This window comes from Rousettus aegyptiacus, unplaced genomic scaffold, assembly GCF_014176215.1.
Source record: "Rousettus aegyptiacus isolate mRouAeg1 unplaced genomic scaffold, mRouAeg1.p scaffold_m13_p_6, whole genome shotgun sequence".
In the NCBI taxonomy this organism is placed as follows: Eukaryota; Metazoa; Chordata; class Mammalia; order Chiroptera; family Pteropodidae; genus Rousettus; species Rousettus aegyptiacus.
In genome coordinates, this window is record NW_023416309.1 from 17,028,540 (window position 1) to 17,055,552 (window position 27,013).

At 38.4% G+C, this 27,013-nt stretch overlaps 2 protein-coding genes across 4 annotated transcripts in view; both read right to left on the minus strand.

Moving 5' to 3' along the window:
• Nucleotides 1-5,093, minus strand: part of VPS26A (VPS26, retromer complex component A) — a 30,099-nt gene extending 25,006 nt beyond the window's left edge. Inside the window, exon 1 of one of the 3 annotated variants that reach the window (XM_016133083.2) lies at nucleotides 4,961-5,093. In XM_016133083.2, coding sequence (XP_015988569.1) covers nucleotides 4,961-4,963 — 3 coding nt within the window. In that variant the 5' untranslated portion in view covers nucleotides 4,964-5,093. Of the gene's footprint in view, nucleotides 1-4,611; nucleotides 4,757-4,960 lie in introns of those variants that run through there. The other 2 variants (XM_016133084.2, XM_016133081.2) reach the window with 2 other exon arrangements.
• Nucleotides 5,094-12,171: 7,078 nt separating this feature from the next.
• On the minus strand, nucleotides 12,172-24,492 carry SRGN (serglycin). Its single transcript, XM_016133086.2, has 3 exons — nucleotides 24,344-24,492; nucleotides 16,471-16,618; nucleotides 12,172-13,057 (listed from the first exon to the last, which is right to left on the minus strand). Exons 1-3 carry the CDS (start codon nucleotides 24,417-24,419, stop codon nucleotides 12,838-12,840), a joined length of 444 nt encoding a protein of 147 aa, XP_015988572.2. The 5' UTR covers nucleotides 24,420-24,492; the 3' UTR covers nucleotides 12,172-12,837.
• Nucleotides 24,493-27,013: the final 2,521 nt, after the last annotated feature.

Sequence of the window (27,013 nt, forward strand, 5' to 3'; positions counted from 1 at the left end):
TTTTGCAGTCCCTGCGAAAACAGAAAAACTTCCAAAATAATCTCAAATTGAGATTATTTGAACATGAAGATGTCAATGGAAAATTTGGTGGTGGTGTAACTATCACCTCACCATTCTCCTGTGGTTTTTTGTACAAAAATGTGTTCAGGAGTCACCTTTGATAAATGTTAAGATTATGCTTTAAAAGTTAGCTTAAATTATATCTTATTATTTTATGTGGTTTATTTTTGAATATTTTTAAAATATCAGTAAAAAAAATTTACAGAGAACAGTCTCCTATCCTCTTGTTCTACATCCCTTCTTACTCTGCCCAGAGATCTCTTAAAAACATTAATCTGATCATATCATTGTTTAAAATCCTTCAATTGCCTGGCAAGAATTGGAACTACTTTAGAAACTAGTTGGCATTATTTGGTAAAGCTAAGATATACATATCCCATGACCCAGCAATTACACCCCTAGGTATCTACCCTCAACGGAAACTCTTATACACGTTAATCAGAAGACAAATATAAGAATGTCCACAACATCATTGTTTACAATAGCTCCAGTTCACAATCCAAATATCCATCAAGAGAATGGATATGTAAATTTTAGTCTATATTCATACAGTGGGCAATGGAATGAGATACAACCACAAACAAGGACGAATCTCACACACATAATGTTGAGTAGAAGAAACCACAGAAAGAATACACACTGTATGATTCCATTTATTAAAAAGTCAAAAACATGTAATATGCATTCTAGTATCATAAATCAGGAAGTGCTTGGAGAAAGCACAAAGGGAGCTAAAACTGTTGTTTGTTTTTATCTGAGTGCTTGATAAACAGGCATGTTTACTGTGTGAAAATTTATCAAGCTGTACATTTATCTGTGCACTTCTATACAGCTAAATTTTACTTCAATGAAATGTTAAAACACACACTGTATTCCCTCGCATGGCTGACATACATCTGGTTCTATTCATTTCTCCAGCGTCACCAGCCTCAAATTTCATCAAATTTACCAGTCTCCTTCTTGTCCTAGACCAATTATCCTTAACCTAATTCATACTTTGCGCCTTAGTTTGACTCATGTCCATAAAGAGGCTTTCCCTAAGTTTCTAATCAAAACTGGATTCTCCAAATTTAGGTCTCACAACACTATGTACTTTTACATCATCATTTATTATAATTTGTATGTTTATTTAGTACCTAACTCTCCAACTGAACTGTTACCTCCATGACAGATACCTTATCACACAGGTATTGAAATACCTGTTGAATATTAAATTTTGAATAAAACACACAATGTCCTCATAATAAAAAATGGATACACAAATGAGTTAAAATCTTGACTATTTGGCAAAACTAGCCCTCCCCCAAGAAGTCAGCATTAGTGCAGGAGCAAAGTCTAGAGCAACAAATTTCCATTATGGCTCAGTTCTGTCCTCAGGTGGCAGTTATCAGCAAACAAGCTAATGATCTTCCTAAGGCTAGCTATGTAGGTCACAGGATGATATTACAATCAAAGGAGATAGTGTTTTCCTAAATTCTGAAATTGCTTCTTTTATTAAGTATGTATTAACAAAAAGATTATAATTTCAAGACATCTACTCAAAGAACTGCCAAATTAGTACTTTTGACACACTGTAAAGACATAAACAGCAAATTTTCCTTCTGATGTTTTCATCGTTCCTGGCAACATTACAAATAACAATCTCGATTTTAACCAGAAAATTGTAATCAGAAAACTATTCTGAACTAATTTAGAGAATAAAAACATCAATGATGTCAATGGATAGGTCACACACACTGTCCTTTCCTAGTTAGCTTTCACACCCCAACTTACAACTTAAGACTTGTTCAAATTGGTGTTTTCCCCTAAGTACTACACATTTGAGAATGTATAGCAGCTCAAAATCAGTCATCTGATATTTACTAATTATCAACTATGTGCAAAGCTCTGAGCCAAGGGTGTATGTACGTGAAAAGAGCAATTATGAAAGGGCAGAAGACAACAGCCTCGTTTACCTTATAAAATAGAAGCAGGAAAATAAAATTTAATTTTCTCGTTCCCCCTTAATATTTCTCAGATCTGCTTCCAGGAAAAATTAGACTTAAAACTATAAAAATTGTTTTACAGGTAAAAGAAAATATAATGGTAACTTTTCCACATTCATGTATTTAACACAGAGAGCTGAACTTGGAATTTAAAAGCTGACATTAAAAGATCAAGTAATTAAAAAAATAAAATACCAAAATTGCCACTAATTAAAATAATAGACTTAAGATTCCTAAACAACTTCACAATAACATGATTATAATTAAACAATAAGTCTTATTTTGACAATACATAAAAATGAAAATTCCTATACATTAAAATATGTAAAAACTGTGTTATCCTTTATTATTTTCTGCATGGATTTAATATCACATAACTAAAAATTAAAAGTAGACTTATTTTTCAATACTATCAAAACACTAAGATTGGGAGAAACCAGAAGATATTTTAAAAACCTAGATTTGCACATGCCGAATAATAGATTGAGAAACTATAATACTTTAACAAGGTTAAGTTAATGACTCCATGAAAATTTAGCACTGGGTTAACAGCAAGTTTTTTACATTAGGACATATCAAAAATGAACTAGTCTTACTAAAAGCCTCCAGAAAACTGTAGGTGTCTTACATTAACAAGCAAACAGAGAGAAAAAAATATGAGGAAAAAGTTTGTTTTTTTTTGTTTTCTTTCTAAAAGGAGTTGGGAGATTCTATACCCAGTCTCATTTGTGAAGTTTTTATTTCAAGATGTGCATCTTCTGTCATTTCAAAGAAAGTCATAAAATTGAAATCTTTTAAAAGTGATTCACAAATTATAATACTTCTGATCTGTAGAGAGGAAACAACGGAATTGTCAGGATGCTGAAGACTTGAAAAGGAAAGGGAATAAAAATTGTGAAGAGGGGTAGAATACATTAACATAGATTTTTGATGAAATTACAGAAGGTAGCCTTTTTTTCTTTTTTCTTTATTCATTTTTTTATTACGGTGACCTTGGTTAAAGAAATCCAGTAAGTTTCAGACATACAAATCAACGGTAAGCCATATATATACATTTCATTGTGTGTTCACTACATATTTGACCTCTTTTGCAGTTTTTAGATCTTTAAAGATTATTCAGTTGTTCTGGAAAAGACGCCTTCAGGAGCAATTACAAACAATTAAAAAGTAAGTTAAAAGTGTTAAGTAGTCTTTAAATAAATTGACTGCAATACATAACTATTAAAAAATTATAGCAATTGTTTTAGTTTTCTAAAAACATGGGCTAAATCTCGTATCACTAACTTTTGGTTAATTTAGGATTTTTTCATATAATTTGTAAACCTAATACTGAGATTTATCATCTAGCAAAATTACATATGGATACATTATAAAACAACACACTTTTTAGCTCTCACTGAAATTTCACTAGGTCAAGTGGATGTAAAGAAATGCAACTCAAGGTGAGACAGAGAGCAGGCTCGCAAAATTTATTCACTTAGCCTATACGCAAGCAATGAAACAGCAAATTTTCATACATATATTACATGTGCCCATTTCAGTGTTATAAAGTCTTACAATTTAGTTTATGTCTGATGACTAATTTGAAAATAAAAATAAATTGCTCCTGAACATAATTCAAAAGCTTATTTAAAATAATTTTAATTGTAAGCAAAAAATAGGAGGGCCTTTTAACTTTTCTTTGCAAATTATATTCAATTAAAGAAGTATTCCCTAACTCCTAAATAAGCAAGGTCCACCAATACTTTTTTAGTAATTTATCACAACTGTAATTTCCGAGTTAAACAATTACATAAATGTTTATTTCCTTCTGTATTGTAAACTGCAAGAGAGCAAGGGCTGTTTCAATCTCGCTCACCGCCCCTGAGCGCACGTAAGTAATTATTTGTTTAATGAAAGAAAAAAGTCTGCAAGTGTAAAAATGAACACGTCTGTCTTCACCTGTATTTATTTAAAGTAACTTAAAAATAAACCTAGCTTGGTCGTTAGCCAAGTCTCATGTAGTTTATTGAACCGGTGAGCTTTGGAAAACCAGGGAGTATAGGGAGAGCACACAGTAGGCGCTCAACATATGATTGCTAAATGAAACGAATAAACAGCTATTACCACAAAACGAGCCGAATGAGCTGCCAACACACAAAGTTAAACGCCATCGTGCCCACACTTTTGCTTCCCACTAACTGTGGTTAAAAGTACTCTGATTTTCCTCCCTCAACTCCCCAGGCCATTTCAACATCCCAAAGCGTTAAGTTTCTAGAAATAGCCTGGGAAAGAAAATGAAAGCCAATGCTTAAACCAGCGGACACAAAACTTAAGTCTTCTGAGTTAAAGACGTTCCCCACTCCAACGTCCTTTTCTTTCTCATTCTACAAGTGTCAACATTAGGCTGAACTAGGGTCAAGGAAATCGCGGAATATCACCATATTCAGGTTAAAAAAAAATAAGTTTATCAAGGCTCGTGACACACGGGAAATAACCAAGTCCCCTTCCCATGGGAGACTCAAGGGTCACTCCACCTGAAGGGAAGCGAGGCTGCCCCGGAGGAGCGGAGGGACTGGCTGGCTACCTTGGAAGGGGAGGCGGCGGCGAGCCCCCGCAGAGGCGGGGCCCGAGGACCCAGCCAGGGCCCCCACAACCGATCGAGGAACGCCGGCAGAGGTTCCGACATAGCCAGGAGAGCTCAGCGCCACCCTCAGGTGCTCGGGTCTCTCCCAGACCTGGAAGAGACGGCGCCGCCCGCACTTCCTCGACCCCGCCGTGGCCGGAAAGGCCTAACTAGGCTCCCGCCCCGCTGGCCTGTCCCCTCCTGCTGCTCCCCGCGGCCCCTCCCGCGACGCCGGGCCCGCCGTTGGCCGTCTTGCCGCGCGCTCCGAGGTGAGAGCTGAAGGCAAGCGCGCGGGCCGCCGCGCACTCACCATTGTTAGCGCCGCGCCGCCGTGTCCCCCCCACTTCACTCTTCCCTCAGGAGAACTCCCAGTCCCGGCGCCCCGTCATGTGACCGGGGACCGCACGTGACCCCTTCCTTCCTTTCCTCCCCTCCCCCAGCGCCGGCCTCCTCTCGGCCTCTCGCCCCGCCCTACTGCCAGCCGGGCCCAGCGAGGGGAGGCCGTTTGGAGGCGGGCCTTGTGCTCCACCCTACGGCGAAGGAGGCGGGGTCACTGTGGTGTCGTAAAGTGGGCGGGGCCTGGGTGGTCGTAGGCTCCCCAGGTCCTAGCCCTCTTCTGTCACGTGACGGGGGGTTTGCTGTCGCGCTATTTTTCCACACCTGGTTCCTCTTCTCTAAAAGTTTGAGTAGCTGAGAAAGGAGGAGGGTGAGAATGATTTGTTTCGGGAGTGCTATCTGCGCGTGGGTTCCTGGCCCCCGAAGGGAAGGGAAACTACCCGAGTCCCAGCTTCCTTAGGCCTCGTAAGAGACGTGCTCTCTTAATCCAGGGCCGGGGCATTCTTCCACCTTTTCGATCTTCACCCATCTCCCTCTCCCTCTGAGAACTCCGGGGCTCTGAGAAGTTATTAGCTTCGTTGACTCTAAAGAGACGACCAACAGAGAAAGGTGTTAGGGTCCTACATCCGTTGTTTCCTGAAGTAAACGGATAGCCCTGTGAACTCTTCACCTCAAGCTCTAGGGGGCTCACATATCAATTGTACCCGCCCTGCTACATGCTTTAAATTATGTATGTATTTTGTATATATGCATATATTTATAAATTATAAACTAGGTAAAATGTATTACAGTTTTCTATGCCTTTCCCCCACTACATCGTGAGTCTTTTTAACTGTTTATTCCTAGTGACTTGGTCCTTAGTAGGTTTTTGTCAATAGTATGAGAAAAAGTGACAGTTACTCAAAAGTACAAATTGGAAGAACCCCCAACAAAAAAACATCAAAAACCCCTATAATTATGGTAAATGATTTACAGAACCCAAAAGGTAGAAAGAATAGGAATTAGAATTTACGTGGATTATATACTAGCTCCCCTATGTAACAATATTTATGCTCCTATGTCTAGCTTGTCTTTGCACCAGGCAAGAGTAACATTCACTATCGTTCAGTGTGTATTGGACTCTAAGCTCAAGGACAAAGGCTGTTTGGTATGTCTTTGTTTCCCTCTGTATCCCAAGCACCTAGCACAGTACCTGGCGCATAGACGGGATCTTTAAAATAATCTTATAAAGTATAACATTTTCATGATTATAAGTTTTTATTTATTTATTTTTACAATAGAAAAAGTTTTATTAGAAGGGAAAGTACATTTTCAGACATGGAAGCAGACTTCAGCAAGAGAAGCGTGGCTCAAAAAGGCATGATTATAATTTTTTAGATCCTTACTATGTACCAGGTACTGAGCTAATCATATCTTATACATTGCCTCATTTAATCTTCACCCAACCCTATGGGAAAATATTGTTAACCTATAAAACAGATAATTATAGCCCATGTTTATTAATCAATTGCTCAATGACATTGTTCCAAGCATTTTACATACATTAATTTATTTAATTTTCTCAACAAATCTATAAGGTAGGCACTATCATCTTCCTTTTAAAGAAGAAACCATGGTAGAGAGAGGTTAAGTAACTCACCTAAGGTTATCTAGTTGGTAAGTGACATAGCTTTGAACCTAGGTGACCTGGCTCCAGAGTCCACACAATTAACCCCTTTACTACATTGCTCTCCCTAGATGAGCTTAGCAAAATTAAATAACTTGCCTTTAGTTAGAAAGCTAATAATATGACATTGATATTTAAACCAGGACTTCGTAATTCTAAGGCTTGTACTTTTTCTATCAGTCAACCTCTCTAAACATACAAATATGTTCTATATTTCCTTTGTGGCAAGTTTAAGACCCTTCTTAATAAAAGTGTTTGATAAAAATCAACTGAGACTATCTTTTCTTGAAATGTGTAAAACCTAGTGCTTCAGCAAAAAAAACGCAAAGCAATATGTATATTTTCTAAAACATGACATCCTCGTAATAGTTATGGGAGCCAAAAGATATGTCTCATGACAGAAACACCCTACTGGACATAAAAACTCACAAAGTTCCCATTAAATAGTCACAGATGGATTTATTAATGGAAAGATAAGGGTATAACTTAACAACTGTGACCAAAAAAAAGTGCTATAAAGATCATTCCTATGAGCTGAATTATATGAGAGCAAAGTCATGGAGGAAGTTCATCAAGGAGTGTTCTTAGGATCAACATCTGTGTAGAATTAGAAGGAAGCAGGATTTGACAGGAATAAATTGAGCTGCCATGGAGTCACGACAAAGCTTCACCTTGATCCCATGGAGAGTTCCAAAGCTGGAATGTCCCTTCACAGTTGTCCCAAGTGGAGTGTGAGCCTTTATACTCCTACACAGATAAGGCTTTTTTGTGTGTCTGTTTGTTTTTATTTTTGTTTTTGTTTTGGCTGTGAGCTATCCAGGGAAAGGAGCATGACCTTGGATGATATGGATCCCCAACCGAGAACGTGCAGCTATCAGCTAACCTTCCCAGTTGCTGAGGAAGTAACTCCTCCAGTTCTGAAGGGGGCATCTGGGAAACAGCGCAGCACAGCATCCACAACTGTACCATAGAGATCCATTTGCTTCATATAAATTCTGGGAGTAGCTCCCTCAGGACACTGGAGGTCTCTTTGTAAGGAAAGCTTATGAGAAAGTCAGTGGAATGAATTACAGTTGCTTCTACAGCAACTAATATCAAGGCTACAATTGATATTTATCAAATTCCTCCTTTGTTATCAGTTTAGATGTTCTTATTTTTGGCTGCTACTGGCCTAGACAGTTTGGCTGGAAGTTTGACCCACCTTCAACCATGAAGATCTGAGGCCCTGGTTACCATGTGTTTCTCAGGTCTGGCTGCTGAATTTATCCATTTACCATCAAAACTGGGCAAGGAAGTACTAAGATAAGCCTCAGATGGTCACCCAGGTATCAATGATAGTTCTCCCAATCTCCACTGTGTATCAGCAGCCCTGCCTCCTCTTGATGATCAGGTCTATTGCCATCGAATTTTGACTTGCACTTATATACCAGGTCAATCCATCTGTGAACCAAGCTTGATCTTATTCCTACTCTGTCATTTGATCATAAGGAACACACACACACACACACACACACACACACACATACACCTTTGCCATATGACTGTAGCTGTGAGCTGAAGGAGAGAAATCAGTGAACCAGTGGTAGATGACATGGGGGTCTAGTCACAGAGTCACGATCCATCAATACAGTGGACCTCTGTAATTTTCTGTGAGCTATCCAGCCAGTCTAAGTCTCTCAGATTATATTATGACAGTGGGTAGAAAAGTTAACCTAGCCCTGGACATAGTTGCATATATATACTGTTGTCCTGTCCAAGAGAATGTAAACTGTTTCTGATCCTCTTTTTTTTTTTTTTGACAGGAATGGAAAAGAAAGCATTTGCCAGCTCAGTGCCCACCTATTATATCTAAAGCTGTATAACTATGCTCAACAAAAATACTACATCTGGCATTGCTGCTGCAATTACAACTACTATTTGGTTGAATTTGTGATAGTCCGCTGTCATCCTCCAGGGTCTATCTATTTTTTTCAAGCCTCAGACTAGAGAATTAAATGGAGGTACAGTAAGACCAGCATCCCTGCATTCTTTAGCTTTTTAAAGGTACTACTAATCTCTGACATTCCCCTCAGGATAAAATGTTTTTGAATTTATTGGTGGATGTGGGGTGAATAGCTTTGGAAGTTTTCACTTGGTCTTCTTCATTACAATAGCTCTTATCATGTAGGTCAAGAAACCAATGTAGAGGTATGTCTACTCTAATTATACACTTGGGTACTGGAAAAATGACCACTGTGTGCCAGACCTGGGTCAAGATTGCATTTGTAATCCGACCAACTCATGCCCAACTAACAGGGAGGCCAAGATGAGATTTTGGGTCTCTGTGTATCAAAGTCAATCAGACTCTGTAACTGACTGTGCTTGAAATATTTAAACATTCTCCTTTTCCTACTGTCTTCCACTAAGGATCTAGTAACTGAGTAAGTGGTCATCAATCCCTTTGGTTAAGCAATGGAGAAATCAGTACTGTATATACTGGCCACGGTGTCACAGGATCCTTATTCCAGAGGACCTAACCAGGTCTGAAAACTGGCTCAGGTAAGGAAAGTGAGGCAGCTGCCCTGGTCATCCATCCTTGATGTTTCTCATTGAATCGATTGAGCGATATCTTTGTTAGCTGCCCAACTGTGATATCGTGATTTATAATAAGAAATATATATATATTTCTTATTATAAATAAGTATATATATATATATATATATATATATATATAGAGAGAGAGAGAGAGAGAGAGAGAGAGAGAGAGAGAGAGAGAGAGCTTTCATTCACTGTTTCTGACACAGAGCTCCCAAAACCCTTGGAATTTCCTAAGAGATGAAAGTCATAAAAGTGCCTTTTGTTAGGTGACTTTTAGACAGCACCTAAGAATGGGGTTGCCAGTGGAGCCAACCATGCAGTTAGAGGGTTAGAACTTTCCGTTAGACCCTACCCTGACCTCTGGGGAGGGGAGAGAGAGATGGTTACTGATTTAATCAATCATACCTTCGTAATGAAGCCTCCAAAAAAATCCAAAAGGACAAGGTTCGAGAACTTCCAGTTTGGTAAATCAGAACCTTCCTCTGGCATTGTGCTAGGCCCCAAACTCCATGAGAACAGAAGCTCCTTCATTCTGGACCTTGCCCTGTATATCAATCACTTCATCTAGCTGGAGTTACATCCTTTTAATATGTCAGTGATTAATAAGTAAAATGGTTCTGAGTTCTGTGAGACACTCTAGCAAATTAATTGAACCTGAGGTAGGGATTGTTGGAACATCCAATCTACATACAGCCAGTTGGTCAGAAGCACATGTGACAACCTGGATTTGATTGGCATCTGAAGTGGAGAGCAAGCAGCCTTGTGGGAATAAGCCCCTAACCTATGGAATCTGATGCTATCTCCAGGTATAGTTAAGAATTGAATTGAATTATAGGACACCTAGCTGATGTTAGATAGAGACTTGCTAGTTGGGGTGGGGACCACCCCCCAGCCCTAACACATTGGAATTTGCTGCAAAACTCTTACCAACTGTTTTACCTCTAGAGATGCCATCTCCATAACTCTTTGCTCAACAGGCTCTCCTGGCTTCTATACTGACTTTGCTGCTCATTATGATAATTGCACAACCAGGTGTCTGAGGGCTGAGCACTACAACCTGGCCTGTATTATTTTGAGACCCCCATCATTCCCATTGCTATTAGTGAGCCCAGTTCTGCAACATCTCTACCATTAACCCTGCTCTTCAGAGGAGAGCTACCACTGAGAGTTCAGAGATGCTGTCCCTCTCACCAGTATATTCTTCATCACTTTGGCCTTCCTGCAGAACGAAGTCATCTGATGAGTTTCTGGGTTTACATAGCCTGTTCATTCTTGCATGCTCACTTCCTTACACCTTTGACCCCCTTCTTTCACTGCCAGCCATGTAGAAGCATTTCTACTTCTCTTAAGAGGGGTTGTCATGCTCTCCAAGCTTCTAAGAGCCATTCTAGCAGCTTGTCAACACCTTCTCCTGGGGTTCTTGCCAGGGTATTAAAACCTGTGCCCCAGAAGAGTACTTCCATATTGGTAAACACTCCCTTATCAAGCTTGATAAGGGAGTCTTACTTCCATTCCTTGTTCTAGCACTCTTAAAATTAAGTCGCTTAGACACACTTTGCTTCTCAGGTACACAACAACTAGGTTCTGTAGAACCTTCAGAGTATATTTCTTCCTTCCCAGGCCCAACACTTTCTGTTGGTTTACATTGTAATTTTAGTTATTGCTCTTGTCTCTAGGAGGGAAGGTGAGGGCAGACCTTGAGGAAGCGTGCATGTGGTCTTGAAGAGCAAAAGTCTCTTAATCGCGTTCAAGCCCGAGGAAAGCATTAGTTCTTAAGGAGTGGGCCTCTTCTATAGGTTCAGAGGGTTTGAGGAAATCTGAGGATTTAAGGTCTGAACGTGTCAACCCAATGGGTCCCATTTTTATCCACTCAGTGCCCTGACTTTGCAGAATAGACTTGGTTAGGCTGACAATTTAACATTCTTGCACTCTGCTATTCTTATGATCACATGCTGGGCCTACTCCTCAGATTTTTCTGCCATTCCACTACAGAAGAGAGTTTCTTAATATGCTGCCAAGGGGACCCATTGTTTTTCACATTTCGCCTTTAATTAATCATCCTTGGTCTTTCATCAGCTCTTTTAAAGGCATTAATTGCCTCCAGCAACAGCCATTCAAATAACATTGTCTTTATAATTCTCACTTCTCCGTATTTCTCAAATGCCTGATACCTCACACTCTGGTGCATTTCCTTCCACTGTACACCACCCCAGTTCATCATCACTGAAAGTTGCCAGTCAGGCAGCAGACGATCTAGCTCCAAAATCTCCTTTTAGCATCTGCTTTCCACCTATCCTGGAACCAACTGTTGGAATTTGGATTCTCCATGGAGCCAATTATGAGATGAAAACTAGCTTGTAGAGAGTTTCTAAGGTAGCACAGCTGTGAGGGGAATGAAAGGGAGCAAATGTGAAAAAGAAATTGAGGGGCAAAGCAGTCTCAGCAAAGCCTTAGTCGACCCCTAGGAGAGCTCTGAATCCGTGATGGCCCTTCTAAGTTGCCCCAAGTTCAGGAGAGGGGCCTGGCGTTCGTATGCCCACATCAAACAGTCATTGGATACAGGCTGCCGTGGAAAGAAAGTGTGGCCTTGGATGAGGTAGCCGTCTTCAGCACAGTTTAATCTTAAGTCCTCAGTTCTGAAGAGGGGATCTGAATGGTGCAGGACAGGATCCCTGATAATGATGGTGACAGGCTTTTCAGAACTAAGGGAAACAGAGGTGGTAATAGCCTTCAAGAAGAAGTGCTTGGACAAGAATAACCTTCTTGCTGTAGTATGATTGTTTTCTTCATCTACTAGTTAAATAGAATTTGATTCCAGTTACAAAATTTGATCTCACTATAAAATAATTCTACAGATATTTTGTTAATAAGAGTTCTAGAAACATCTAAACAAAAATAATTATTACTCTCAGTTTAGAATAAGAGATCCCAGACAGCTTAACTCTTTGATTATATTTCTGCTTTAATAGAATAATATTTGAAAATACACAGATATCCATGAAAAAGGTAAAGCAGTATGAGGTACTGAGAGCACAACTGTGCTTTAATTTGGGTCTTAAGTTTATAATTATAACAGCAACCATACTTCTAAACAAACCATGTCTAATAACTCTGTGAACACATCCAATGGTAATATTAGAGCAGTATATTTCATACTGTAAGACATGTCAAATACCCACTCTATAAATTTATTGTGTGTTTTATCTGTTTTTCTTTTTTTTAAGAAAACAGGCATATCTATAATTTACAATGAGGTCCTGAAGACTTAGATATAAAATACTGCATGTCGATTTACTTCTAAAACTAATTTTTAAAAAAAAAAAACAGAATAATTTGTTCTTTAAAGAATTTCATAGACATGGGAAGTCTAGTTTATTTCATCATGATGTTGGTTAAATGTGATACAAAGAAAATACAGACATTTTCTAGGATAATAGTATAAAAGTTTTAGAATTCATGAGGAAAAAAAGGTGATAAAGCTTAAATTTCTTTTTTCAGATGTTTAAAAATCTCTATAAAACTTTTTGTCCCCAAATTAATCATTTATCCGTGGTACACAAGATATACTGAATACATTGTCTGGAGTCAAGGTGGGAAAACCCCCTTTTTTACATAATAAAATTCTCTTCTCGTCCATCTCGACCCAAGTCTTGGTTGTCTGAGGGCAGAGGCCTAAAGTCGTAATAGAAAGCATCATTTTTATCTGCTGGTTGGTATTCCTGTTCTATGTCAGTTAAGAAGCCACTTCCAGGGTCTGATCCAGAGCCCGATCCAGAATAGTCCTCAGAAAGAGGGAAGACATCGTTCAAGTTCTTGGGTTTGGTCATCCTGAAGGAAGACAGAAAAATGAAACACACCACAATAATGCTGGAGACATGAGGAAGATGATTGTAATACATTTGTTTAAGATACGGAAATACATGCCGCCACCCAGTTAATCAAGTTAAAACTTTCCCAGTTATTCTGTGCTTTGTAACAAAAACAAGCAGGACCTTTCCTCAAGTCCGCCTACACTTAATATATCTAATTGTACTTAACAATTCCACATTTACCCACTGCCAACTCATATAAACAATGCTAATTTCCTTATCACTAGCATGGCAATCCTATTGTGGAATTTACTTAAAGGATCATTTATTAAAAATAAAAAGACCCCTTTTCCCATTTTCTCCTACTAAAGAAAGAACAAGTAAGCCAGTCCAGATAGATGAAATTTTTTCATGATTTAAAATCTCCACAAAACTTCTAATAATTCACGGTGCTTCAACAAAGCTCACTCTTAAGAAATACTGTGTAACAAGTTAAGCATTGTATTTGCCAGCATATTAACATTCAATTTCCTTCCTCAAAATAAGGGTACTTATTCAGCGGAGTTTAGTGTGGTGGTTGGAAGTTTACTCAGCACTAAAGCCCAGGGCAATGGTGCCACCCCTCAGTGGCATAAGAAGGCAACAAAATGTCAGAGACAAATGTTGAATTTCACAGCCTATGGGTCATTTTCTCCATGATAATAACAGACCACGGGCTATATGCCAGATTAGCGTTTCATTCATGCATACATTCGATAAATATTTATTGAACATCTGGCCCCTATTCTGAGCTCCTGGGATAAAATGGGGACTGACAGATAAGGTCCCTGCTCAAGAAGTTCATAACTTAGTGGAGGAATACAGACAATAAAAAGTGAATAAATAAATCAGAAAAATTAGGTGGTGCTAAAAGCTATGCAGAAAAATGACAGACTAATGTAATAGAGAGTGACTAGGTGGCTAGCTTAGACCAAGGGGTCAGGAAAAAGGCTGGAAACACAGATTTGGTAGTCACACTCCCCCCACCCCTCTCTCTCTCTCTCTCAACCATGGAACAGGCAAGGTCACCAAAAGAAAGCATGCAAATAGAGAAGAGGCCCAGGACAGAGCTAGGGCCACACCAACATATTAAATATTGACCAGAGGAGAAAGAACAGCTAAGGACGTAGAAAGAAACCCAAGATAAGGTGGGGCCACGGAATTCCAGAGAAGAAAGCACTTCAAAGGAGGAGTCAACTGTTTTTGAAAGCAATCAAGAAGTCAAGTAACCTAAACACAGAGAAGTGACCAGTGGATGTGTCGACTAGGAGTAATTGTGACCTTAACAAACACTGCAAGTGGAGGGCAGGAACAGAAATCCAATCAGAAGAGGTTGAGGAGAGGAGTGGGGAGACAGCGAGCGTTGGCTACCCTTTCAGGAAGTGCTATTGGAAAGAGGAGCAGAGAATGGGGCAATAGCCGAAGAGAATGCAGAATCAAAACAGGGATTTTACCTAAATGTAGGAGATACTAGACAATGTTTGCCTAGTGATGGGAAGAAGATACTGGGTTCAGACGAGTAACAGCAGAATTGAACTCCTAGAGAAGGTGAGTGGGGATAAGATAGATACTCAGCACAAGGAAGGGTGGCCTTCGAAGCTGCCACAGAGTCCTTCCGGGAAATGTATCTAAATATTTAACACAGGGAATTGCTTACACATGTGATGGAAGAGAAATGAAGCCAAAAAAGGGACTATGAGGAAACCCAGAGACTAGCAAACACAAGAAAATACTTCTATCCCTGGGCTAGAATGACACCGGAAGGAGGCAGTGTTGCCTGAACCCAGAGACTAGGGCGTCTATCTGTTGGTAGCTGAAGCCATAGATGAGTTTCAGTGCTGCCAGAGCTGATGCCCAAGGCAGGGAATGAGGAGACACATCCTCATCCCTCCCCGCCTCCAGTGCTCCTCATCTCCCTTCTGTGCCTCCCATCGGCCAAACTCAGCCACAGATATGGCAGCCTAAGAAATGCAGACCACATGGATCAGCCCTCACCACCCACCTAATACAAAGCAGGGAGTGGGAGGGAGGAGAAATGGATCTGAGGGCAAACAGGTCCAAGACTTGCACAGAAGCAGGGACTCTTCGTTCATAGTGACAGGAGTGTCAGAGCGAGAAGGAAAGTTGCAGCTATGGAGAGGGGAAATCATTGAGATTTGAGGAGAGGACAAATGGTGTAAAACAGTTGTTTTGGAGAACTTGGATTATTCCTCTAACATTTTAGATTTAAATGAATTACGATTGGAATCTATGACTTAAAATAATGGATGACGCTGTAATTATCAGGTTCGAGCTTAATACTGTGAAGTTAAAGCAAAAGCACAGGGGCAGGACTGTAGAGCTGCATTTTGAGAATGGTGATGATGTAATCTCTTATACAGTGAATGCAGAGAGTCACCAGGATCCCCAAAGTGATAATGGACTTGCCTGGTTTAGGCATGATGATTTACCTGGCTTTGAGGAGAATGATTTTTTTAGGTTCAACTCTGAGGATTAAAACTTTTATGGTAATCCTTCATAATGTATTTTTTGCTATATGTTATATAACTTTGATATTCATTGAAATAAAGGATTTGAATACAATTCAAATTTTTATTACTTATGAATTCCTATTGAATCTTTTTTGCAAGTTTAAAGCAGGTTTTATTTGATCAAGGAGAGGTTTTGTTTTCTTTTTGTAAGTCATGGCCATTTAGTCTTCCTTTCTCTAATTTATTTTTCTTTTTTTCTTTTTAATCACCATTGCCTAAATCCAGAACATTTTATCACCCCTCAAGAATCCCACATTTATTAGCAGTCACTCTATATCCTCCTTCCCCCGCAGCCCCTGGCAACGACTAATGTATTTCCTACCTCTGTGGATTTGTCTCTTCTGGACATTTCATATAAATGGAATCATAGAATATATGGCTTTTTGTGTCTGGTTTCTTCCACTTTGTGTAATGTTTTCAGGACTCATGTGGAAGTACTTTGTTCCTTTTTGTGATTAAATAATATTCTACTTTAGGGATATAGCACATTTTGTTTATCCATTCAGTTGATGGACTCCTATTAGAGTTTAGTATCTAATGGGCTCTATTTACATAAATAAAATGATGTTCAATCATTTTTAATACCTTTTGGTGAAAAATATTTTCACCAATTATTTTCACAAATTTTTCACTTAAGTTTTGTCTCTGCCACAAGAAGACTTTGCAAAAGTATAGATGAATCATGTATTCTTGTACATCTCATACACCAGTAAACATTGTACAGTTTTACCATGTACTGTGCAATGAAAACCAAACTGCCAAAGCAAGAGCCTGAAGCAAAATATTCTAGACAACCCTCCCATCTCCATGCCAAGATCTCAAGAGAGGTTTATGAAAGTAAAAGGAGAGAAAGTCCACTTACGAAAAAGGATCAGTCTTTGGAGAGAGGATTCTGTTGGATTCTCCTGGAGGTAGGTCGAACACTGGTCCCTTTTCATCAATGCAATTTAATGAATTACTGTCGGGATTACAGCGGACCCACTGGTACCTGGCTCTCCCCACAGGTGAACCTGTTCAAACAAGGAACCCGTGTGGTTAATAAGTATCTCTTACACGGCTTCTAATCTCTCTGTCCTTGAGAAATGTTTAGTTAAATAGATTCTAAATTTGCTAGAAGGTAAGATGTGGACAGGTTTCCTGACCATTAATTTAACAGGAGCACCCACCACATGCCAGCCACTTACATATATCATTTGCCCTTCTCTCAACACCCTTAGGAAGTAGCCCAGAGTTGAAGGTGAGAATAGGCTTTGCAATCAGCTGCCTGGAGTGAAGTCCCAGCTCTGCTGCTGGTGAGCTGTGAAACTCACTGCCCTGAGCCCCCACTGCAAAACGAAGGTACTAACAGTGTCTCTTTTTCATAAGCTGGTCACAAAAACTAAATGAGAAAATACATTTAGAGACCTTAACATAATGCCAGGCACACAGTAAACACTCGATAATATTAACTATTATTTTTGTACTATAATCTCCATTTTACGCTAAGGAAATCTGAGGCCACACAAGTGCTAAGTAGAGGACCCAGGATTCACACCTGTATCTGACCCCAAAGCCTGCTTCTTCTTACAGAGATGAGTTGAATCACGTTCAGAAAGGTTGAGGGGTACACCAAGTGTACCTGCAATATTACAGAGGCCTAATTCTTCAAGGTGCTCTTAGGAATGAAAAGTAGATAAAAACTTGGGCTCTTTTTTTGTCTTCTAATATAGTCAGAAATTTTGAAAGAGCAGGATCCTCTGTTTACGAAGAGACAGACAGGCTGAAATATCCTAGTCTGTCACAGCTTCTTTTGAGTTTAATTTCTACGCAAAAGGCTCCACATCTGGTATGACGAGGTTATATAAGAGATCCTTCATTCATTCATGAAATAAATTTTTCATTCTTCAATTTGGCAATGACGGAGGCCTGGTGGTACAAAATAGGTTCATCTCCTCCCCACCCTGAGCACACACTTTATTTACACAGGCAAGCTAATAATCACCTAGCAAGTAGGGACATGCATGGAATTTTTTTTTTTTTATTACAGTTAACATATAGAATTCTCAAGAAGCAGGAAAGGGAGTTTTAAAGCATAGCACATTATTGTCCTGTGTAAATCAAAATGTAAGTAATAATAACTGTTTAAGAAAAAAAGACAGTGCTGTGATCATTGTAGCTTTTTTTTTCCAATAGTAAAAGATTGGAAAATTAAATGTTAAATAAATCAAGGTATAGCCTATAATACTATACGACTATTAAAAGAATGAAGCAGCTCTCTAGATACTGCTATAGAATAATCTCCATGGTATATTACCAAGTAAAAAATCAAAGGAACTCTATGAATGGTGTGTTACCATTTGTGTGTGTTTGTATTTTAAGAATATATTTTTATATATACTTACATGTGTGGAACACCTCTGAAAAGATACACAACAAATCAATTGCCTCTGTGGAGGGAATTGATGGCTGGAAGACGGTAGAAAGAAGGATACTGACTTTTCACTGCATATCCTTTTAAATCCTTTGATTTTCGAGCCATATGTATGCATTGTCTATTCGAAATTAATTATTTTTATATTTTAACAGCTTCATTAAGGTGGAATGGACTTACAATGAGCTGTACATATTTAAAGTGTATAATTTAATGTTTTGACATAAATATACTCCTGTGGAACCATCACTACAATCAGAGGTATGAACGTATCCAACACCTCTCAATTTCCTCGGGCCATTTGTAATCCTGCCCTTCTCCCTCTCTCCTCTGGATTTCCCTCCCCCACCCCTCTAACCATTAATCTGCTTTCTGTCATTATGGCTTAGTTTGCATTTTCTAGAATTTTATATAAATGGATTCACAAAGCCACTTGTCAAAGGATTTCCTGACTTTGTTTTAATTCAGGGACTGGTTGAGAGGGATCTCTCGACCTTTTATAGTACTCTCTCCTAGAAATGAAGTCTATTTAGATATTCCTTATATCTAGACTGCTTTCGTTGCCAATTTTTAAAACTAACATTTATGTTAAAAAAAAGAATATGTGTTTATTATAGAAAACTTTTAAAAATGTGGCAAACAAAAGAAAAAACAAGCTGCCCCTAATCCCATTACCCACTCCCCCAGCGATCATGATTTGTGGAGTTTGGCTTTTTTCCCTCCGACTATATATGTTTCTAGAAGAATATGCGTAAGTTATGTCCTGCTCTCTTCTGACAGTAACTGTCAGAGGCTGAAAAGTGGAGAATTTTCTGAGATCAAGTTCACATTATATCTCAATGGGATGGCCAAGAATGTTATTATTAAAAGATTACAGAACCACAAAACTTTTCCAAAATGTCCTCTTTACGTGTCTCTTTTCCTCATGACTCTCTATTAACTCTATTTACTCTCAGCTTTTTTCTAGCTAGTATCTCTGATTAATTTTATAAGTACAACATTGCCAAGTTATTACGCCATTAAGATATATACATGACATATTTATACGTAACTATAGATAGGTCAAATGTATAAAAATACATGAAGCAGGTCACGTTAATATTATTTAAAATAGGAAAATAACTAAGTAGTCAAAACAATAGAAATACTCAGATAAATTATGAGGCATTCATGAGAGAATATTAACCAAATGGTAAAAAAGGTAGTTGGTTATGGAAAAAAAATATGTAGCATCATAAGAAAATCTACATTTGAAAATGAATGAAAAAAGCAGAATACCACTCTGCATGCATAATAGTTGTTTACATGCAAAATAGTTGTTAATGCAACCACATAAACATATATGAGGGAATGGGAGGAAATACACAAAAATAACTATAGTGGTAGACTCTAGTGATTTTTTTTTCCTACTTCATTTTCTAAATTTGTGTAATGAATGATATTTCTTTTAAAATATAAACAAAAGAAAAGCTCATGTAGAAAAATAGTAAATATTCCCCCATTGTTTCTCTCTCTCTCTTTCCTTTCTTTGGAATTATTATTCTATCACAATCTTCTTCCTAATTCCTGAATATAGCCTACAATGTCTGGTTTGGGACAGCTAGAAATCCGAAATGAATTCGCTCTGTCACTGCCTGGAGGTTGGTGGTAAGGTAGCAAGTTGACATTACAATGTCTGCCCCTTACCAGCAGTGTGACCTTGACCAACTTACTTAACTTCCCTGTACCTCAATTTCCTCATCTATAAAATGGAGTCAGTAATAAATCTAATGAGTTATAAATGTTAGGTTCTTAGATTCACACCATGGTCAGAGTTCTTAAGTGCTAGTTTCTCTGATTAGGAGAACAAAGACAAATCTTTGATAGAAAAGAGCTTGTAGAGAGACAAGAATTTAAATTTCTTTTCTACCATTTAATAGCTCTCTGATTCTCAATTTTTCATCTTTCAGATGTAAATAGTAGTATCCTAAAGAGTTCCTGTTTAAGCAAGATAAATGTGTGTGAAATACCCAGCACAAGCCTTCGCATTTGATAGGTATTTAATACATTCTAGTTCTCTCTTTCTCTTCTAATTCTTTCCTGAAGCAGCCTAAATTTGGAATTTAATTGCTACTTAGAAGCCTCATTTTGTAGGTAAAATAAAAACCTAACATGTCCAGGAGAGGGCGCTGTCTTCACACACTATGTTGTCTAGATCAGCACTGTTCAATAGAAACGTAAGATTAAACCACGTACGGAATTTTCAATGTTATAGCAGCCATATTTGAAAAGGTAAAAAGAAAAAAGTCTAATAAATTTTAATACATTTTATTTAAACCAACATATTCCAATATTGTCATTTAGCATATAATCAATATAAAAATTATTAATGGATTTTTTATATTCTTTTTTTCATACCAACACTTCAAATCTGGTGTATATTTTATATTTAAAACACATCTCAATTTGGACTAGCTACATTTCACACATTTCAAGCGCTCAGTAGCCTCAAGGGGTTTGTGGGTACCATTTAGGACAGAGCAGGTCTAGGCATTCTTCTCTACCTAGGACTGATGCACTGAGTATCAAGCAGAGGAAATGTTTGCGTAGACAGCAGTTTAAACAGAAAAGTAAAACTAAACTTAATGAGGAAGAATCTAGGTGAAAGACTACATCTTTTTCTGGTATAACAAATACAACTTTGATAAATTAGTAAAAAAAAAAAAATCGCAAATACAAAATTTCCCTAGAGTTCAGAATCTCACCTTTAAAAAACATTGGGAGTGATGAAATGTTCTAAAATTGACTGTGGTGATAGTTGCACACTTCTGTATCAAAACATCATTGAATTTTACACTTTAAGTGGGTGAATTGTATGGCGTGAAAAAATGTCAATAAAGTTGTTTAAAAATGTATAAAGAAATCAAACATAGAAGTTCCCTCCTCCTTCAAAAGTTAATCTGATTTGGAACTGATGATTTTAAATCTACTTTAAAATAGAGAACATGGTTACAGACACATAGCTTCTGACATATCTACTCAAGGGTGTTGACAGGATGTGAAAATTCAACAGCTCCAGCCCCTGCTGTCATGGAAGTATCTTGACTCTATCCTGCCTGAGAAAAACATCATGATTATCATATTTTTAAAAATAAAAGGAAGTGTGTTTGTGGACAGAAAGATTATCTTCCTTCACTGGATCTGCTGGTAGATTTTGCGGTGGATTCCAAGAAGAAGAAGAATGGTTTTTATTTAGAATTCCTTCTTTCACTGCCCACTGACCCTCTTCTCTGCCTCAGTCCTTGTCTCTGTCTCTGTCTCTCTCTGTCTCTGTCTCTGTCTCTCTCTCTCTCTGTCACTGGTCCTGCTTTACCAAAATGGTTTCTATAAATAAACATTACCAGAGCAAATAACTTACCCCTGTAAACTCTATCTTTTTAGATTTTAGTAACAATTTCCCCCCAATATCATCACATTTTTCTGATTTCCCATTTTTAATGGGAACTTGCTGCAGGAGTGTTAGAGAAACTTGAGCAGAAACAGCAGGGGTGAAGACCATTTTATGTATTTTGTAAGTTGTTGTTTGTTTTAAATTAAGAAAATCTCTAATCCATCAAGAAGACAGCCAAGTTGCAGTAGAAAGTTAACTCTGACCTTGAAAGGAGATGACCAGCTCCGTCATTAATTATTTATAATGAGCCTTGGGCAAGTCTCGTAAATTATTTGCAAAAAGTAAAGAGCAAGTGAGATGATGAGTGTAAGATCCAGTTTTTTCCCTGACTAAATTGCTGTTAATTCCTCCTCACAGGGAATGTGATGATCATTTACTAGAGAATGGATGTGAAATCACATTACAACCAAACAGCCCCACACACAGGTCGAATCAATATCATCACTGAGATCCAGGAGACTGTGTGGAGTAGATACATGGTCTGGCTCTGTCTGACCCTCTTGGCCACACCTGCTCATAGATTTTCCGGTTTCTCTCTATATAGGTATCTTTGAATAAGAGAGGCAATAAAGGAGGATTCACAGGCATCATCAGCAATCCCCTGGAGCTCTACATTAAATTGATTTGCCATCTGTGCTCTCCAGAGTCTCCCACACGTTGCTAACCTTCCTATTTTTTTTATACTTAGTAGACACAATTTTATACAATGTCTTTACTTAGGGTTGACTTGCAGTTACTGATATGGGCTGACCTGCATCCCCCTAATTCATATGTTGAAGTCCTAACTTCCAGTACCTCGGAATGAGGCTGTGTTTGGAGACAAGGTCTTAAAGAGTTAATTAAGGTAAAACGAAGTCATATGGATGAGCTCTAGTCCTATATGGCTGGTGTCCTTATAAGAAGAGGAGATCGGGACACAGACATACACAGAGGAAGGATGGTGCGGAGATACCGAAAGAAGACAGCCACCTATAATCCAAGGAGAAAGGCTTCAGAATGAAACCAACACTGCCAGCGCCTCGATCTTGGACTCCTAGGCTCCAGAACTGTGAGGAAATCAATTTCTGTTATTTAAGCCACCCAGTCTGTGGTACTTCGTTATCGAGGCCCTAGCAAACAAATATAGTAACCTACGATGTTTTGAATATTCTGTAAAAGCAAGCCAAAAGCCTAATTAATTTTATCCGCTCAGTCAAAACCAATGGTTTAAGTAAAACATTTTTAAGAGGTGGGGAAACAATGCTATCGAATCACATCTGGCATCAGATGGATGTACAGTCAAATAGTGGCGTGTCTCTCCACAGTGCAGCCCTGAGCTGCTACCATTCACTCACGCCACTGTGGGTGGGCATCTGCTTCCCTTTTTAGTCAGAAGTAGGCGCAAACTCTTCATCCCAACACGAAGGGTACTTCTCCTTTAGAAACACCCCAGTTTTTCAATTCATTCTTCCTTTTTTTGGTTTCTTTTCCAAGAAAAAGCTAAACCTACCAGGTGATGACACAAGTGAGTTTATACAATTTCATAATGGTTTCTTTCCTCATTTCTTTCTGATGACTGCCTACTACATAGGAACATTTGTGTTTTAATTCTAGTTTTACCTTTTGAATCTCAGTGGGGAATGTGAAATTTCTGGGAAATTTTGAAGATCTAAAGACTCATATAGCTCTGGTTGGGGTAGACCCGGCACCACTGGTCACACTGGTCTGGGCTTTGAACACGAACCTCTCTGCTCTGGGTCACGTCAGAACACATTACGGAATTATTTAATCAAGCTGAAGATTTCCCGTAAAAGATCCAAGTAAAGCCTGTTCCGTACAATTAAGAAATGTTTTATACTTCAAAAATAGATTAGTAAAAAAGTTTTAGCAACATTACTTGCTGTTTTTTCCTTCTGTAATTGTATAATAAGAAAAAATAATTTTATAAATTTTTACAAATTTCCAATTCATAATGTATGTATGTAAGATCATCTGTACAATTTCATTTCCACCAGAAGTTAAAAACAAGACAACTAGAAGTCACTTCAAAGGAACAAATCCGGGACGTGTGTGTCACCATGACTCAATATTTCCTTTACAATTTAGGAGAACTTAATGTTTTCCTACTATACGTTTTCTCACCTATTTATCAGGCCATGATCTTCTGCCTTATTTAAACATGATCCCTTATTTACCAAAGGAGAAGAAATTATATATTTCTCACAAAACTGATCATTCCTATTTTCTTAGTCATTCAAGGTTTTAAGTTGTTTCATTCTTACTAAACAACCCTAAATGACAGAAACTTAACAAGAAATGTCCAAATGTGTTATTTCTCTGAGCAACGACACAAATACTAAAATTCTTTGGCCTCTCTTTAAAATCTGAGAGGGTTCACATTAAGTAGGCCTAACCATAATTGAATTTTCACTAAGAACCAAGTTTTAAAAAAAGAAGAAAAAATACTCGCAAATTTACTCTTATTTAAAAATAGCTCTCCCCAGTGTTACAATGATTATGGTAGCGCTGCAATATGTTATAACTTGGGGTTGATGTAGACACTCAGATAGTTACTTTAAAACACTCAAAAAGGTGCCATCTCCTCCATGAAACAGGTTGTTATCCCTGTCTTGAGTTTTTAAAATTTTGTAAACCATATATTTTCATCCAAAAATAAAATAGCACATTTTAATCATTGTAGGAGTTTATAAGGCTGCACCTGCCTGAGAGTTTAATTTTTCTTGGTACCCAATTTAACCAAACTCACACTACGGAGTTCAGGCGCCACAAATCCTTTTCCTTTGCCTACTTTCCCTCAACATAATACATTCTGTACCTTAAAGTTAATACTTCTTTTTGTGTGGACCCTGGGGTTTACAAAGAAGATTACGGAGGAACAAGAGTCCTGAGTCTTACCTTGAACCGAAGAATCCAAAACCAGGATGAGGATGAGAGCCAGGACCAGCCTTCTGCACTGGAGGAGCACCTGCATCGTGGCCAGCTCACTTTAGTTCTTCTGCCCGCACGCCAGCCTCACGGTTAGGAAATGCAGCAGGGTGTTCTCTGTCCCTTTTAGAATGAGTTCTAAAACCTCAGACCCTGCCCAGAACACACGTCACAATTTCCTGAACAAATAGAAAGAGATCCACATCAAAACCCAGAAAGATTTTTTTTTTAAGCCAGTAAAATAACTATTCATACCCAATATGAAACTTCATTATTCTCCCCACGTCTAATTTTTCAAAAGCTTTGTTGTTTGCCGCTTGCCTGTTAGAAATTTTTTCCCCACTAAAACAGTAGCATCAGCATTTAGTGCAGTTTGTTCTGCCTTTCTTCAGGTAACGATCTCAACAAGAGCTTGCTAGCATTAAGAGTCTGCTGAACTGTTGATGAGATAAGGGAGCTAGATGCTGCCTTTTCATCCCTGAGCCCCTTCCACATAAAATAGTCTTAATTTTCTTTTTCATCGAGAGTCGTATAACTTACTAAGCCAAGCTCAAGAAGTGAAAGTTCAAAGCTGAGTTCTAATTTACAAGAAAGTGTTGTCAGATTTCAGATAAACGATTTCTTCTTGCACTCACTTTCTTCTGTTGGATCCCAGGTCTCTCCCTCTACCTCAAGAATAGAGAGAATTTTCTTTTACAAAGAACTGGGCAAAACAGAAAAATAATCTTGCATTTCTCCACTCCTTTGAACTAAGTATTTCTTACGATTTTATTCCATTTATATTTTCATCTTATCTCCTGGTAAATTTTTTCAACATATGTTTCAGGTCCTCTGGCCTCGAATAAGCTGGAAATCAGAAACGAGGGGAAGTTGTCCTCTCAGTGGGCTGCTGGCCCTCGGAAAACACACACACCACTGCCCCTGTGAATTAAGGAACAACATTTTCCCAGGTCCTGGGGATTATGTGCAGACTTCTGCAGAACTGAGAAACACCAGGTACAAGCGCCATATTAAAGTCACACGATAAACACAACAGTCACACGACAAACGCACCTGCTTTTTCCCTACTTCCATTCAAGATTCGACCATGCTCCCTTTCAATGCATCTGTCCCTACAGCTCCCGCTTGCCATTTTATCCTCACTTGGCCTGTCTTTTGACAGAAGGGAGGAGTTTCCCTTCCCTTGGTTTCAGCTTCCTGCTGATTCCTTTACCACTTCCTGCTAAGGACAGGCCTCAGAACCTAATTGCTGAGTGGCTATAGTGCAAGTCCACAAAGGTTACAAAGAAAGCACATTATGACTTTCCTGAGGACCAGCTGGAAGTGTGTCCAGGAACTCCTCTGAGTGCAGTAACCAACCCAAACTCCCAAACCCAGTGAGTTCCCCACAGTGAAATATTGGTTTCACCTTAAAATAACAGCCCTCATCTCTGTTCTTTTAAAATCTTATCACCCAATTTAAAACCCTGGCAACAACAACAACAAAATAATCCCGTCAATACCTTCAATTAATTCCCTGCAAAACATCAGAGCTGATTAGAGCTTGTGCTTTAAAATGGTAATTTTGGAGGATTTTTCCGCTTGGGTACAACATTTTTCTTTCTTTGGGTCGTGATGATTTTTTTTTATTGCAGCATTCATAAGCTTTTGCTCCTCTCCTACTACACTGACAACCAACAGTTTCTTTTTTCCAAATAGTCTCCCCCTAGTTTCATTTCCCTAGTTCTCTTCAAGCTATAGAGGAGCATGACAAATGCCTGCAGTGGTGGCCAGAGCTTTCTGGGTCAGACAGCTTTCTCCCTCACTTTCTAGCTGAGAAATGCTGGGCCACCTACTCTTCATGGTCCCATTGTCCTAGTTCTAACAACAGTGTGGAAAATCGATGAGAGAGTGCCCAGGAAAGCTCATGGCACACATGGTGTGGATCACGTTGACCCCTATTTTTCCTTAATCCTCAACCTCTACAATAAACAGGTTTTCTATAACTTTAAAAGACAAATTCCAGACTTAATTCTTCATTTACCAGACAACCTTAAACGTATCTACTTTACTTCACACTCCATTAATTGGCCTGTAAAATGGGTATCTTTATTTCCTTACAATCACCCTAGCATAGGACACCAGTCAGTTTTTGTCTAAGAAAGTAACATACCTTCCCGCCAAAACATGGAAACCACAAACCAAAATCTACAAGAGATATACAAGAAATAAAGAGAAAGGAGTCTAAACACAACACTATAGAAAGTCATCAACATACAAGAGAAGAAAGCAAGAGAATAATAAAGGAACAGAAAAAAAAAAACTAAAAAAAATCGGAAAACAATAAAACAGCAATAACTCCATACTTGTCAATAAGTACTTTAAATGTAAATGGATCAAATGCTCCAATCAAAACACAAATAGATAAAGAAGATGTGGTACCTATATACAATGGAATATTATTCATCCATAAAAAAAGAATGAAATCTTACCATTTTTAACGACATTGGTGAACCTACAGGATATTATGCTAAGTGAAATAAGTCAGACAGTAAAATAAATACCATGTGATTTCACTTACATATGGAATCTAAAAAACAAAATAAACAAACCAAAAACAGAAACACTCATAGATACAGAGAACAAACTGGTGATTGCTAG

What these genes read in the sequence shown, in the direction of transcription:
- SRGN (XM_016133086.2), bottom strand. Translation starts at nt 24,419, where the DNA reads ATGCAGGTGCTCCTCCAGTGCAGAAGGCTGGTCCTGGCTCTCATCCTC. An exon ending in TTTGGATTCTTCGGTTCAAG is followed by an intron (nt 16,619 to 24,343) that starts GTAAGACTCAGG and finishes TTGTTTGAACAG; the next exon opens with GTTCACCTGTGGGGAGAGCC. An exon ending in CCAAAGACTGATCCTTTTTC is followed by an intron (nt 13,058 to 16,470) that starts GTAAGTGGACTT and finishes GTCTTCCTTCAG; the next exon opens with GATGACCAAACCCAAGAACT.